Below are 15,528 nucleotides of genomic sequence, written 5' to 3' on the forward strand. Positions count from 1 at the left end.
TCGGCCAGTGCTCACTTTCTAGGTGTAAATTGCGGGCAAAAAATATGTATGTGTCAAGTTAATATCCTACTTACATGGTTACATCATTTAACTGTCTCTCTGTCTCTCACCCTTGAGTTATCTAGAGGACAACTCTAGAACTCGATCAGGCTTTATTTTGGCTCTGGGCCTGGCTTTGGGGGAGGTATGGCTGCATTAATGGAAAGCCAAAGAAATCTAAGAAGTAGGAATATACAAGCGGCCACTTTTCTACTCTGAAGTATTTAATTCAAAACTACATTTCTTCACAAGTCAACGTTTAACACAACACAGAATTCTAGATTTTTATCCACCAAAAGAGTCTCATTTCTTGATATGGCCTGAAGCAGGGATTATATATCCTGTACACACACACACACACACACACACACACACACACACTTACACTTACACAGGACCTATAGATAGGTGTATACATTTTTATGTCTGTATGGTAAATTATCTATCTCAGGAATGCTCTCTGCTCTGCCCCCTAGTGCCCAAGAGAGGAGATACTATAAAATAGTTCATCTCTGAGCTAGAGACCAGGAATGAAAAGCCTCCAGGTAGATGTTTCAGATCCTTACTATTCCTCTAGTTATTTTGCTGAACATCACCTTCAATACCTTTTTCCATATAGGCAATATCTGTTCAAGTAAATTACGGGCCACTTTTTCCCATTGCAGTTAGCGTACTGTACACTAGTGAGGCATTCTTACCTGTGTCATCACCAGCAATTAACAAAAACTTCCATGTTTCAGAGTATCCCACCCTCCGCAGATTGTTCTGCCCATTCATAACTGGGAACCAGAAGAGGAGCCCCACAAAGAGGAAGGAGTTGGACCCCTGGTGGAACATATTTATGAGGTATCTTTAAAGTTGTTTAGAGTTTATTCTTATGCTCTTTACCAATAAACTCTTCATAGCATTTTATAAGACACCAATGCAAGATCTGAGCTTTATACGCTGCTTGGATTTGTGCTATTATGTTATCATATTGCAGTGGGGGGAGGGGGTACAGTAGGAGTCACTTGCTTTTTAGTGGTGAGAGCCATCATATAGTGAGAATATTTAATCTTGTTACTGTTCTCTTTTAAATGTTCCTTACATCTCCTTTTTTAAATGTTTGGACAGTCTAAGCATAAAAATGACTAGCTCCCTGGACTTTATTTTGCTTCTTCCTACATTTTCAAATATCCTTAAAATCTACCCACCTCTTAAATTGAAGGTCACCAACCAGAAGTTACCAGACAGAGAAAATTTTATGGATTATTTGCTATTGTACAAAAAAAAAAAAAAAAACCCACACATATAACACACACACATATGAATAACTTATTCTGAGATTTGAAATAGTCTGTTGATTAGCAAAATATTTTCCAGAAGCAAACCAGCAGCTCATGAAAAAGCCATTTTGTTGGAGGAACCTTCTTATTTACTGCTCTCTATCCCTTTCCTGTGTAACTCATTCCACTGACCTAGTAATCCTGACTGTGACTTTCATCTTAAGCTACAAGGGACGTGAATAGCATTCTCTAAGGTTAACCATGAAGTCATTTCAAAACTGATGAGCTGTTTACATATGTGGGAAAAAAGTGTCAACTCCTGCACAGCATCAACATGAAAACCTCTGTCATCTGCCCAACCTGTGGTTTAGAATCAGAAGCCCCTTCCGCAGCTGGATCAAAGCTCTGCCCTAAGCTCTCTTGATAGCAAAAGGATAACATAGTCCCCAAGGCCACTCGGATTAAGAACCTTGCTAGAAAAGGATGCTGTCAAATAATTTATTAAACCTTGCAAGCACCGGTTTCTGCTTAAGAATGGGGAAACTTTAAAGTTTGCAAACATATTCAAACTCAATCATTCTCAGGGCAGCCCTGCTTCTAATCTTACCACAAATGGATCATAAAATTTTAGGGTAATAATCAGTGGTGACAAAAGCAATCATCACGTGTTTCCTACATGCTATTCTTATGTCTCGAAATATACCATTATCCGTCGATGCCATGTTTCTTTGATAATGTGAATTAAACGAGCCATCTAATAAGCAAAACCAAATTATAAATTGTTTTATTGATCATTATAATTATCAGAACTGTGGGAAAAAAAGACAAAAATTCTCTGTTAACTTTGAAGTGAATTTTCAAAACCACAATAAATTTAAATACATTTCGTGATTTTCCCAAGCTGTTTTTGTGTCCTGTGAGTACAGGATTCATGTGTTTAAAATGCTCATCTCTTTAGTAGATGTGGCCTCTCTTTCTTTGAGATTCACTGATTAAAACAGAGGGAGCTCAGCTTTGAAATGCACACTTGAAGTGAACTGTGGTGAGCCTGGACCATCTTTTGGCATTTGATGGATAACCATTTTTCCAGAGGGTGAAAAAGAGTGTGTTGCATATGGTTGCAATTGACAAGTCAGTAGTCAGGAAAAAAGGCAGATTTTAGTGTAAAGAAAGAATAACTAGGTTTTGAAAGCATATCATTAAAATTGCATTTCTAGCCCTGCGATTAAATGAACATAAATTTTAGGTAAACATCACAGTGACCAGACATGGTTAATGTGGTGTTTGCAAAGGAAATCTGCCCTCAGAGCTCCAAAGAATGAAGAATCTTCTCTGAGCACAAGCGCCTCTCGCTTCTGGAGCTCCTCTTGCTTATGCAGATTTTGTTTTCCTACTGCTACCATCCTAGCGTAGATGCGTTAAAACCAAAATACTTTTTAGATAACATTACTTGTTCCTTTCTTGTAGCTGCACAATATTGGACCGAGCACCATCAGTGACACCCTTCTGGAGGTGGGCTGGCCATTCTCTGCCCGGGACGAATTTCTCCTCTACATTTTTCATATCCAAACTCTGGGACCTCTACAGTGCCAAACAAATCCTGACATCAACCCACAGGATATAAAGGTAGGAGCCTGGTCTAACTAGCTGTTTTGCCTATTTTTTATGGTAAGGAAAAAAAATTAAAACTGTGGCTTATATTTTTTAAAGCAAAGTAATTATAAGTTATTTTGGTGATATTCTATATGGCCTTTTTAGTTTTATGGTGAAAATGCCAGGTCTTGGGGCACCTGGATGGTGGAGTTGGTTAAGCATCTGCCTTTGGGTCCTGGGATCGAGCCTTGTGTCAGGCTCCCTGTTCAGCAGGGAGTCTGCTTCTCCCTCTGCCTCTGCCTGCCACTCCCCCTGCTTGTGCTCTCTCTCTCTCAAATAAATAAATAAAATCTTAAAAAAAAAAAAAAGCCAAACCTAACTTAAAATGTCACTCCTAGAAAACTTAAATTTTTCTTGGTTTTGTTGTTCATGGTAACCTGTCATTTATTCAGCCTATTTTAATAGATACCTTTTGCATATGGCTTGACTAGCAGCATGACCAAACCAAAATCATAAATAGATATGTCATGTTTTGGAGAATTTGTACAGAATGCTATTTTTAGAGTCTTTTTGGTACATTGCCAAAAGATCTAAGGATCTTTGCCAAGTGGGCTTTTCCAGATGTTGCCAATAGCAAGTGGTGAAATGCGATAATTTGCCAAAGGCCATCTCAGTGCCCCAAGAACCCCCAGACTGGAAATTTCTGGACCCCATTCGTTAGTGCAGCTTATAGAGAAGCTGAGAGCAGTCCTTCTCAGATTCTCAAGCTTATCCAATCACCTGGGGGTCTGGTAAGAGGCAGGGTCTGGGGGGCCTAGAACTCTGCCTCTCTACAATCCCCACCTGATATCCACGCTGCTTTGCTGGTCACAGACTAGCCAGGAGCTCAAGTGTCCAAGGAGCTGATCTTATTCAGATTAAGATCCAAATCTGGCTTTAAGTTTCTTCTGGGAAGAAAAGAACATAATTAGCATAAACCCTTGAAAATGTCACATTTGAATGGGGAAAAAAACACAACTTTTTATCCAGATGTTATTCTCAAAAGCGAACTTTATTTAAGAATCAACATTGTCTAGTAGCTCAGGGAGACAGTGTCTCTCTTAGAAATGGAGCAAAGGGCAGACTTCATGAAATACTAACTCAACCATTTGTAACATGGGTCTGCCTCCACCCTAACCGGTAGCACTGGGACATTGCCCATTATGAAAGGCTTTCTTTTTCAACCCAACACGCCTTCTATTCCAAGAGAGGAAGACTGAAAGGGGTTCAGTATGAAAGGATTTATAGGACAAGTCTCCTTCTTCACGGGGAAATAATAAATAAGGTCACTTGTATTCCACAAAATTATTTAAAATACTTCCTCCCTGGAAACTTTTTTTTTCCCATTTCCTCTCTCTTGGCTCTTCATTGAGATGATTTTAATATCTTCAAGGACAGTAGCTTATTATAAAATGACACCTTCTGGGGTTCCTGGGTGGCTCAGGTGGGTAAGCATCTGACTGGCTCAGGTCTTGATCTCAGGTCTTAAGATCTAGCCCCAGGTCAGGCTCCGCCCTCAGCAGGGATTCTCTTCTCCCTCTCCCTCTCCCTCTGCCCCTCGCCCCACTCGTGCTCCTTCTGTCTCTCTTTCAAATAAATAAATAAATAAATAAATAAATAAAATCTTTAAAAAAAAAAATAAAAAATAACATCTTCAAATAGAATGTATAACATCAAAGCAAGTAAAGCTTTCACATGTCCTATAGATAACAGATTCTCTACTTCAGTCATAGACTCTTGAAGCACAAAAACCTGGGGCAGGTTTCTAAACTGTGGAGTGTAATGTTTGCTTTATATCTGACACTATTTATATATGTTCATATGTATTATGTAACTTGTGTGATAGGCGCCATGTTGGTTGTGAATTCTTTTTCTTTGTTGCAGTTTAACAATCATGTATAGTGACTGGAAGATACCAACAGATAACTTGCCTTAAATGTTGACAGATTCGTGCAAACTGGGCAGTGGTGGCCACTAAGCCCCTGCATTCTCTGCCACCCTGATATTCTTTGAAGTATAGACTTTGATTAAAAATCTACTAAGGCGGGGTGCCTGGGTGGCACAGCGGTTAAGCGTCTGCCTTCGGCTCAGGGCGTGATCCCGGCGTTATGGGATCGAGCCCCACATCGGGCTCCTCCGCTATGAGCCTGCTTCTTCCTCTCCCACTCCCCCTGCTTGTGTTCCCTCTCTCGCTGGCTGTCTCTATCTCTGTCGAATAAATAAATATTTTTTTAAAAAAATCTACTAAGGCTAGTAATTTTTTTAAAGATTTTATTGATTTATTTGAAAGAGAGACAGAGCACAAGCAGGGGGGAGGAGCAGAGGGAGAGGGAGAAGCAGACTCCCCACTGAGCAGGAAGCCCCATGAGGGGCTGGATCCCAGGACCCCAAGATCACTACCTGAGCCAAAGTTAGACACTTAACCAACTGAGCCACCCAGGCGCCCCTAAGGCTAGTAATTTTTTTTTTTTTTTTACCATTGAAATTATTATTATTTTTTAAAGATTTTATTTATTTTTTTTTTTTTTTTTTTTTTAATGATTTTTTATTATATTATGTTAGTCACCATACAGTACATCCCCGGTTTCCGATGTAAGGCTCGATGATTCATTAGTTGTGTATAACACCCAGTGCACCATGCAATACGTGCCCTCCTTACTACCCATCCCCAGCTTATCCCATTCCCCCACCCTCCTCCCCTCTGAAGTCCTCAGTTTGTTTCACATAGTCCATAGTCTCTCATGTTTCATTCCCCCTTCTGATTACCCCCCCTTTCTTTATCCCTTTCTTCCCCTACCGATCATCCTAGTTCTTATGTTCCATAGATGAGAGAAATCATATGATAGTTGTCTTTCTCTGCTTGACTTATTTCACTTAGCATTATCTCCTCCAGTGCTGTCCATGTTGTAGCAAATGTTAAGAACTCGTTCTTTCTGATAGCTGAGTAATATTCCATTGTATATATGGACCACAACTTCTTAATCCAGTCATCTGTTGAAGGGCATCTCGGCTCCTTCCACGATTTAGCTATTGTGGACATTGCTGCTATGAACATTGGGGTGCATATGGCCCTTCTCTTCACTACGTCTGTATCTTTGGGGTAAATACCCAGTAGTGCAATGGCTGGATCATAGGGTAGCTCAATTTTTAACTTTTTAAGGGACCTCCACACTGTTTTCCAGAGTGGCTGTACCAACTTGCATTCCCACCAACAATGTAGGAGGGATCCCCTTTCTCCACATCCTCTCCAACAATTGTTGTTTCTTGCCTTGTCTATTTTTGCCATTCTAACTGGTGTAAGGTGGTATCTCAGTGTGGTTTTGATTTGAATTTCCTTGATGGCTAATGATTTTGAACATTTTTTCATGTGTCTGTTAGCCATTTGTATGTCTTCATTTGAAAAGTGTCTGTTCATATCTTCTAAGGCTAGTAATTTTTAAATGCAACTTAATTATGCTCCTTTTATAAAACTCTCAATTTGTGGAAATTGAATATAAGAAGATATGATTACAATATGAAGGAATAGCTCCCTGAAATGACAAATGATAACAGTCCATGAACTCTTGAAATTCAGAATAATGAAAAACTTGAAATGTTTTTCCTTTCAGGTCCTCTGAGTACTTTTACTTATATTTATTATGTATAACCCAGAGAGTCTAAAAGAGCTTTTTATCAATAAATAGATTTTTTAAATTAATTATCAGTGTATTTTATATAAGCAGCTACCAACAAATTGAGAATACTTGAAAATTATTTTCTTCTTAAGATAATAATTTATTGGTGAAGTCTCTATAAGTTTACTTGGCAATTTACTAATTCCTAGATAATACAAAACTAAACAGTCTATTCTCTGTCTTAAATATGAATTGGAAATCAGTAAAGAACAAGTTATTTATTATATCTAGTTATCTTCAATGCAATAGGTCTGGGAAATTTTTTTAACTCAAGGTATCAATTTCAGATTCTTGCATCGAAGCTAATTACTGTTTTTTAAATATATATATTTAAAGATAAATATAGTTTTTAAAATATAGATTTTTTAAATATAGATTTTTAAAATATAGATATATAGGGTTTTTTTTTAATTTAGCTCTTTAAGAAGCAGAGAAAGGGTAGGTTTAATAAAAGGAACAAGGAGGCAAAATACATTCCTATAGGCAAAAAGTAAATCCTAGTAGGACGCTGGGTGGCTCAGTTGGTTAAACGTCTGCCTTCAGCTCGGTTCATGATGCCAGGACCATGGGATCGAGTCCCGCATTGGGCTCCGTGCTCAGCGGGGAGTCTGCTTCTCCCTCTCCCTCTACACCTCCCCCCTGCCCGTTCCCTCTCTCTCTCTAATAAATAAATAATCTTAAAAAAAGAGTAAATCCTAGCATTCAATCTTACTTACCCACGAAGATAAAAGTCCTTATGATTTGATTCTACAATTTCCTTATAAACACAGCAATAGTTAGTGAGCATCTCTTGAAACATCTGCATCTATGAGCAGGTCCACAAGTCCTTTCTGAGGTTGCTCTAGTGACCACTGGACAAGCCACCAAAATATCCCAGGCCAGCTGCGGGCCTGTCAGAGGGAAAACTCCCACCTCAGCTTTCCCAAGTATCCTCTGGAGGATTTTCAAGGTCCCCACCATGTTTGCCTCTCCAGCCATTCAACTGCTTTCCCCTCAGCAAAATGCTTTCTCTTCAGGTCACATACACCTTTTTGTCCACTTCCCCCTCCTGTACATATTCTCATTTTTTCCCACTTAACCACTGAAAGTAGCTCCCTCCTCCATTGCTTCTTTGCAGCTCCCACAAATGTCTAAGGAAACGTGCTGATGAAAAAGCAACTGTCCAGATTCCCTTAGAAGCATTTTCTAGACCATCTGCTCCAAGGAACCAACACCACCAATTCTGAAACCTTTGAAATTCCCTGGATCCCCCCCTGCAGAATTTCCACAACATCTCAACATAATTTCTTGTGTCCGCTAATTAAACCTATCAGCATTTAATAGAACTAATGTATTTAACACAATGTGGGGTTTTTTTCCTATTTAAAAAAAAAAATTATTCAGATAACAACCTCTTGGCTTTACTTTTTATTACAAATACATAGTTTTACTCATCAAAGCCATATTGTAGATAAAGTAGGTTTTTTTTTTTTTTTTGTGGGCTGGCCTGAAAACCGAGCCACCATTTAAAAGATCGTCTCTAAAGAGAAATGCATTCTGAGTGCCAAACATCTAGCCTCAAACCTTCTGAAATATAACCCGTCTGTAAATTAAACATGCATTCCAAATGTGACGCTCCTCACATGAGCCTCCAAGTCCGATAAGGCCTGCACGGGATTCGCTTTTCACAACAGTGACAGGTACAGCTGAGGTATCCCACCAAGTGACCCTAATGTCCCCAAGGGTTGAAGAGCAGACTGCCTTTGAAAGCCACCACCGTGATCATAGGCGACAATGAGCAAAAGTTCTCACCCCACGCACCTCCCTTGCTGGCCAAATACAGAGCATCCGTGACTAAACTGGGGACACACTCAGATGCCACTAGAAATTTGTGAGGTTTTTATTTTATTTTATTTTTTTGATACTTGCCTCATATCAGGCTTAGTGGGGATTCACTTAGCCTGCTTTGCTGCCACTGTTCAGACCCCCACGTGTGAAGGTAAATAGGAGCACACATGGGTGACGGGGTTCAGGAAAAGTGAGTGAGCCTCCTGGCCCCTCGTGGTGCCCAGCGCAGGCAAGTAGGAGGGTGGGACACTATCTCGGGGACGTTCCTTTCTGCTTTCCCTTTTGCCTCCCAATGAAACCGCTGCTGTCTTTGGTTTTCTGTTCCTCGCATGATGGTTTCACGTCATCAAGTTCATTTCTCTGCCTTCTATGAACACAGGGGCATAAGCAGATGGGCCATGAAGGTTCCGCCTCTGGGCTTCAGAGATAGAGGATTTTAATGTGGCAATTTCGGCACATTCTGCCATCTAAAAACATCGTGAAACAGTCAACTGTCTGCAGCATTCCAACCAATCCATTAAATCTAATTCATTCCAGATCCTTCTTGAAATAAAATTTTAGAGTCAAATAAAGTATTTCTCAACCATTCTAAAGGCAGTAAAATAATGATTTCCAACTATCCATTATCTCATTTGGGTGGATTTTTTCCTGGGTTTTGGAGAGTCCTCCAGACAGGCTGTGATCTTTAGATAAGATGTAGTTGAGAAAGCCAATGCTATTATGGAACCAAAGCTTCATGAAGAGTAAAGGACTTTTTTGAAGTTGGCAAGGTTTCATCACGAACAGCCACGTGTGAGAAGAAACGGGAGAAAGGGCTGCGGATGTCACACTGTACCCAGGAGGAGAGGACAAGCGAGGCGTTGGCTTCCACAGGCGCTAGGATCACAGGACCACGTTCTGGGCCCATCACTCAAGGGAGGAGCCCGAAGTCCACATGATGTGACAGAGGCTAGACGAGGGCAACTGTAACAAGAGAGACAGACAATGTTCTGTAAAGAATGGGCTTTGGAGCCCTGGAAGGCAAGAGGTTCCAACTGTCTCGAACAAGACCATTCTCACAGGAATCCCAAACTGCAACCAGATAGTACAAACATGGCAGTAGAAACACAGGGACCATTTGCCAGGGATTCTAGCCCTGCGACTAGTTTTTGGGTTTTTTGGGTTTTGGGGTTTTTTTTTATCGGTGAACACACAGACTGTGGCTTGGCTTAGCAAATTTGCATCGTTTTGTCTGAATTTTTTTCCATCATAACTGCCTCCATTTACTTATTGCTTCTTATTAATTCAGAATGCAGGGACTTGTTACAGCCCTCAACCCACTTGCCTTCTATCTCTCTCTGTCTCCGTCTCTCTCTCTCTCTCTTTCATGCACGCCCAGCTAGAGGACTTTCACTCACGTTTTATTTTTAACAGTGCCTTTAGGTCCAATTTTCAGCCACCAAAGGGAATACACTCTCCAGGATCCATTTCTCTTTGCCTTATCTTCTCTTTAAGATGGTCTTCAGGTTCTCCTGCAAATTTTAGAAAGTAAAAACACATGTCCAACAACTAAGAAAAGCTGCAAAGTCACCAACGGAGTGCATCTATTCTTTCTTCTGGATGTTAAAAAAAGTGGTGTTTTTTTTTTTTTCCTCTCCTGACAAATCCTTAACTGACCTCCTGCGTTGGTCTCTACTTTGATTTAATTATAGACAAAGAATTACATGAGGGAAAATCCACCATCTTTTGTGTATTAAGAATACCTGAAACCCAAAGACAAATCACGACCAAGAAGAGGATAGTATGCATGTTTGGGTTCAAAGAGCCCTTAATCTTACTGCACCCAACTATTTTCTTCAAAAGTTGCATTTCTAGCAGTTCTGCACATTCCAGCCAGGCAGTATCCCTTTAATTCATAAATTTAAACCTATCCCAGAGTGAAGAGTTTGGTGAAGAGTCATGCAAATAGAAAAATCCTGTTGGAGTCAAAATCTGAGTAGCAGCTGGGGAAAGAACCGTATTTACTAGCAATTGTTTCCTTATTGCAGAAAAGAGCAATTTTCGTATTTGTTCTGAAGAGGAGACTTGAGTGTTTACCACCAGCTTCTCAGAGCACTGAGCAAATTATTTTCTGAACTGAATGGCTGCCTGAATGGGTGCTAAAAGGCCCTCACCTCTAAGGGTTTCAGATTAAGGAAAAACATGACCTGCGGGGTACACGATCAATTGTGAAACAGGCTCCGAGAGTTCATCTAGAAAACAGGCTTTAACTGTTTACATTTCTTGGATAACTTCGTCCTTGTTTTTTGGTTTTTGTTCATTTTGCTTTTTGGGGTTTTTTTTGTTTTGTTTTGTTTTATATTTTGAAATAATTTCTGGAATGCCACTTTCAAAAACGGGTTGGTAAGCCATTCAAAGACTCTCTCAGTGTGGTGTTTGCAAGGGACATTCCTCTATCTGCAAAACAATATTACTAAAAGAGAGAAGCATGTTTTATCAACCCCTGCTGTGTAATACATTTGTTCTCTGGTGCAGAGTAAGTCCTGTGTGTTACTGAGAGACTGCTCCTAAGTATTTGTCAATGATGATGAACCAGGGGCCCCCACAAACGTGGTTTTTATTCGTACACAAGCTGCATCTCATGCCTCCACACAGGAGGCTGAAGAGCTGTCTTCTCGTTGGGCTACTACTTTACTATTACTGCTACTACTACAGGAATAAAGGAACATTCTATAGGTCCTTCCATCCCTTTTACAGAATTAACTTTGTAACATATCACCCAGTGACCTATAAAAAAGAAATTAGACATGAAAATCTCAAAGAAAATCTATACACACACACACACACACACACACACGAGTATGTAACAGAAAATATATAAGAGAATCTCAGAGACGTTCACAATTTTCTATCTAAACGCAAATTTCAATCTTAGGCTATTAGGGCTTTTCTATCAGATTCTCCACCAATGAGTATCCTTGAGCAATTCTTTGACTGGCACTCCTTCCCTACCATGGTCTTGGACTATTCCAGCATCCGTGGGGCTGGCCCGCTCCTCACAGTCTCTGTACTTCATCAGCCCAGTTCTGTGAACGACACTTCTAATTACCCTGTCTGTGAAATAGTTAAGTCCACATCCAAGCCTCCAATTCAATCTGCTGTTTTTATAACTTGCTCACTTGCCCTGTCCACAAGAGCTTCTCTTTCTTGATATGAAAACTTTCTGCGAGTCAGTTAACCCACCTGACTCTCAAGACTGCCTTTGGCCATACTTTCTTTCCTGCCAAGCCGGGGATCCCTGATGGGTTGGTTGAAACGTTCTTTTAAAGGCTCTCTTACTTAACCTCCTTTCTCCCCTGTCCTTCCAAGTCCCTGCCCTGAAAATCTCCATCAGGCACAGTCCCATAGTTTGGCTTCTCTGCCCCTTAGCCTGAGCGCACCAGGATATACTAATGGTGGGAAGTGCTCACTGGACAGCCAGCATCTGGAGAAGCCCCCTCTGCTGTTCTGATATCTCTCCCCTCCAGTCTCTTCTTTGACTTCTCCAAACCTTCACTACTGTTCTCATCCTTCTTACCCAGCCCCCTTAGCATCACTGTTAGCAGATGACCTTACAACAAGAGAATCTTCAAAGGATTTTTGCCAACCCAAATCCCAAGCCCGCCCCCCCCACCCCTCTAATTGTCTCTTTCTCATCCTCAAGCCCTGTCCAATACTTTCAGAGGAAGGAGAGTTCTTCCTCCAGTTCCAAATTTAACTATGCTACATCAAGTATCCCGTTTCCTATATTTTCAACCTCTTCCTCTCTACTGGTTCCCTCCTTGGATCCCAGAAACGTACTTAAATTTCCTCCATCTTCAAAACAAACAATAAGCAAATAACTTGGCTCTGCATCTTCTTCCAAGAATGAGCCCCTTTTCCCTTCCATTTTTAGCCGAGCTGTACTTGTTATCCCTGTTTTCTTATTTCTCTTTTACTCTTATTACAATTATTAAATGTTTTTTAAAATTTTCATATTAAAAAGTACTTAATGTCCATCAAAACAATATATCATGCAATATATAAAAACATAAAAAAGAAAAATTTTAATTTCTAATAATGTCACCACCCACTTACTGTTACATTTCCTATTTATTTGTGCATTAATTTATTGTTCCACTTCACTGTATATTGCCAGTAATTAAGGATCTCTTTAAAAATCCCTAATACCATTATCATACCTGAAAAGAAATTAGCAAAACTTCTTAATATCATCAAATCTCTATAACTGGTAATATTTACATGACAATTCTTATAGATTTTTTTTCTATTGCTAGATATGCAAGATAAATATATGTCCATTTTTTATTAAAAAATGCAATCTTGGGGCGCCTGGGTAGCGCAGTCGTTAAGCGTCTGCCTTTGGCTCAGGGCATGATCCTGGTGTTCTGGGATCGAGCCCCACATCAGGCTCCTCCCATGGAAGACTGCTTCTTCCTCTCCCACTCCCCCTGCTTGTGTTCCCTCTCTTGGTGGCTGTCTCTCTCTGTCAAATAAATAAATAAAAAATCTTTTTAAAAAAATGCAATCTTATTATATAAGCTATTTTATAATCTTCCTATTCCCCTTACTAAGATCTTGTATTTTTTCTAAATTACTATATAGCTCTACGTCATTTTTAAAAAGTGTCCAGTGGTCTTTTGCATAAATGTCATAATTTATTTAACAAGGAATCTATCCACAAAGTTTTATGTTACTATCCTGTTTCCATTATAAATAGCAACTAATAACATCCATGTTTTATTTTGTTTTCTTTTGGCGCTTTCTTATTTGGAGGACACCACTGCATCTCATCTCTGAGCCATGGGGGATTTGCTTCAATATGAGAATAAGATAGAGATTTAATTTTATACTTTTTCAAATAATTATCCATTTGTCTGAATGCATTCACCCTTCGGCTTCTGCAGATCAATTTCCACCCATACCCATCCCCTGCTCAGCAAAGGGCATCTATAAATTCTTTTTTCTTTTTTTACATTGAGATATAATTGACATATCACATATTAGTTTCAGGTGTACAACATGATTGGGTATTTGTATACATTGTGAAATGATCACCATAGTAAGTCTAGTTCACATCCATCACCATGCAGAGTTACACATTTTTTTCCTTGTGATGAGAACTTTTAAGATCTACTCTCTTAGTGACTTCTAGACATGCAACACAGTATTGGTAATTATGGTCACTATACCCTAGGACTTACTTATTTTGTAACTGGAAGTTTATACTTTTTGACCACTTTCACCCGTTTCACCCACTCACCAGCACCCCCCCCCCCAACTGTGGCAATCACCAATCTGTTCTTTGTATCTATGAGTTAAGGGTTTGGTTTGGGTTTGGGGTTTTGGTGGTCTTTTTTCTTTCTTTTTTTTTTTTTTTTTTAGATTCCACATGGAATTTGTCTTTCTCTGTCTTAGTTCACTTAACATAATGTCCACAAGGTCATCCATCCAGGATTTCCTTTTTTATGTTTGAATAACATTTTGGTGTGCATGGGTGCGCACGCGCGTGTGTGTGTCTACACCACATCTATTCACTTTTAGGCTGCTTCCGTATCTTGGCGACTGTAAATAAAGCTGCAGTGCACATGGAGAGGCATATGTCTTTTCAAGCTAGTGGTTTTGTTTTCTTCTGGTAAATACCCAGAGTGAAACTGCTGGATCGTTATGTCCGTAATTTCTTACGTGACAAAATTCAATGATTACTTTTAGTCCTAATTCTTGACTCCTCTGCAGGACTTGACATTCTTAGTGACTCCTTTATTTCTGCACCTTTCTGTTCCTTAGGCTTCCCTGGATTCCCACTTTCCTGCTCTCCTGGATTGTCTCTTGCATCCGATTTCTCCCATCTCACGTTTCCTCACTGGATCTTCTTCCTCTCCCTGTTTCCTGAGACTGCCTTGGATGTTGTATGTGACTCTATGCTTATCATTTTACATTTTCTCACTGGGCACCTCAGGCCAGTCAGCGGGCAGGTACTGCACAGCTCGGTGGGTGCTGATGGGAGAATAGAGCTATCGCATGGAACGTGACACAGGGACCCGGGAATCAACCTGTTGCCCATCAGGAATGGACAGCGGCTTTGCACATTGCAGAGCAGGGTGTGGAGGGTTCTTGGTAAGAAATGAGGCTGGAGCAGTAGGCTGAGGCCAGTATATGGGGGCTGTGCACGGCATACTAAGGAATGTGAACTCTATCTTTCTGTTTATCCAGTAGGTTTTTCTAGGGTCTTAGGACATGCTGAGCACAATCATTTTATTTTCTGTGGTGCACGGTGCATCTACAATATAGGAATATCTTTCTTGACCCCACAGAAATGAGCATACTGTCACTGCTCCTGTGACAACAAAGAGAAACCATTTAAAAGAACATGTGTTTGGGGGACTTGGGGCAGGGGTAGAAAATTAAGGTTCTATAGTCAGTCTAAAATGAAGAATTTTAATGGGATATTATTATGTGTGATTTATTGGCACTTTCAAAATATTTATTCAGCTATCAGATGTACCCGGCAAGGAGCCTGAGATAAAATCATAAGTTCTAGAACACTCGCAAAACAAATTCAGGGCTGAAAACAAGCTCCCTTACAGCACAATGTTCATGTGGCATGCTTTGGAAAAGTCATTTTTATCAGAACACGATTCACTCCTGAGGGAGCATTTCTTACAACTTCAGGAGTGTGGGGCTCAGATAGGCTGATGTTGGGTGCTTGACTACATCAGGCTGTTTCCCCATGGCCAGTGCCTCACCTTTCTGCTACCTCAGGATCCCTCTCACCACACAGAATGTTCCTGAGCTTCACCAGCACCGATATAGGATGAAGGGAACGCGACAGGAAAATAATGACTCAGGCCTGAAAAGTCACTTCCTTCTGGGGAAATCACTTCTGCTTAAAATCTGATCCTTACAAGATAAACTTTCCAAAAAAGCATTCCCCATCCTTCAAGAGCTCCTATGGTTGGAGAATGGGAAGGCTAGTTCCTTGTCCATGCATTTCATTTTGTGGTCGAACACACTGCTGGCAAATCAGGATGGGTCTGGCTTCTCTTGTGACTCCTGGCCAGAGTGGGAACATA

At 40.2% G+C, this 15,528-nt stretch overlaps 1 protein-coding gene across 3 annotated transcripts in view; it reads left to right on the forward strand.

The window, feature by feature from the left end:
• Positions 1-15,528, forward strand: part of ITGA8 (integrin subunit alpha 8) — a 172,316-nt gene that overhangs the window by 132,677 nt on the left and 24,111 nt on the right. For 2 of the 3 annotated variants that reach the window (XM_008692079.2, XM_040645373.1), the window contains exons 24-25: positions 780-885; positions 2,772-2,930. In XM_008692079.2, coding sequence (XP_008690301.2) covers positions 780-885; positions 2,772-2,930 — 265 coding nt within the window. Of the gene's footprint in view, positions 1-779; positions 886-2,771; positions 2,931-4,820; positions 4,898-15,528 lie in introns of those variants that run through there. The other variant, XM_040645374.1, reaches the window with a different exon arrangement.

This window comes from Ursus maritimus, unplaced genomic scaffold (genome assembly GCF_017311325.1).
Source record: "Ursus maritimus isolate PB19 unplaced genomic scaffold, ASM1731132v1 scaffold_31, whole genome shotgun sequence".
In the NCBI taxonomy this organism is placed as follows: domain Eukaryota; kingdom Metazoa; phylum Chordata; class Mammalia; order Carnivora; family Ursidae; genus Ursus; species Ursus maritimus.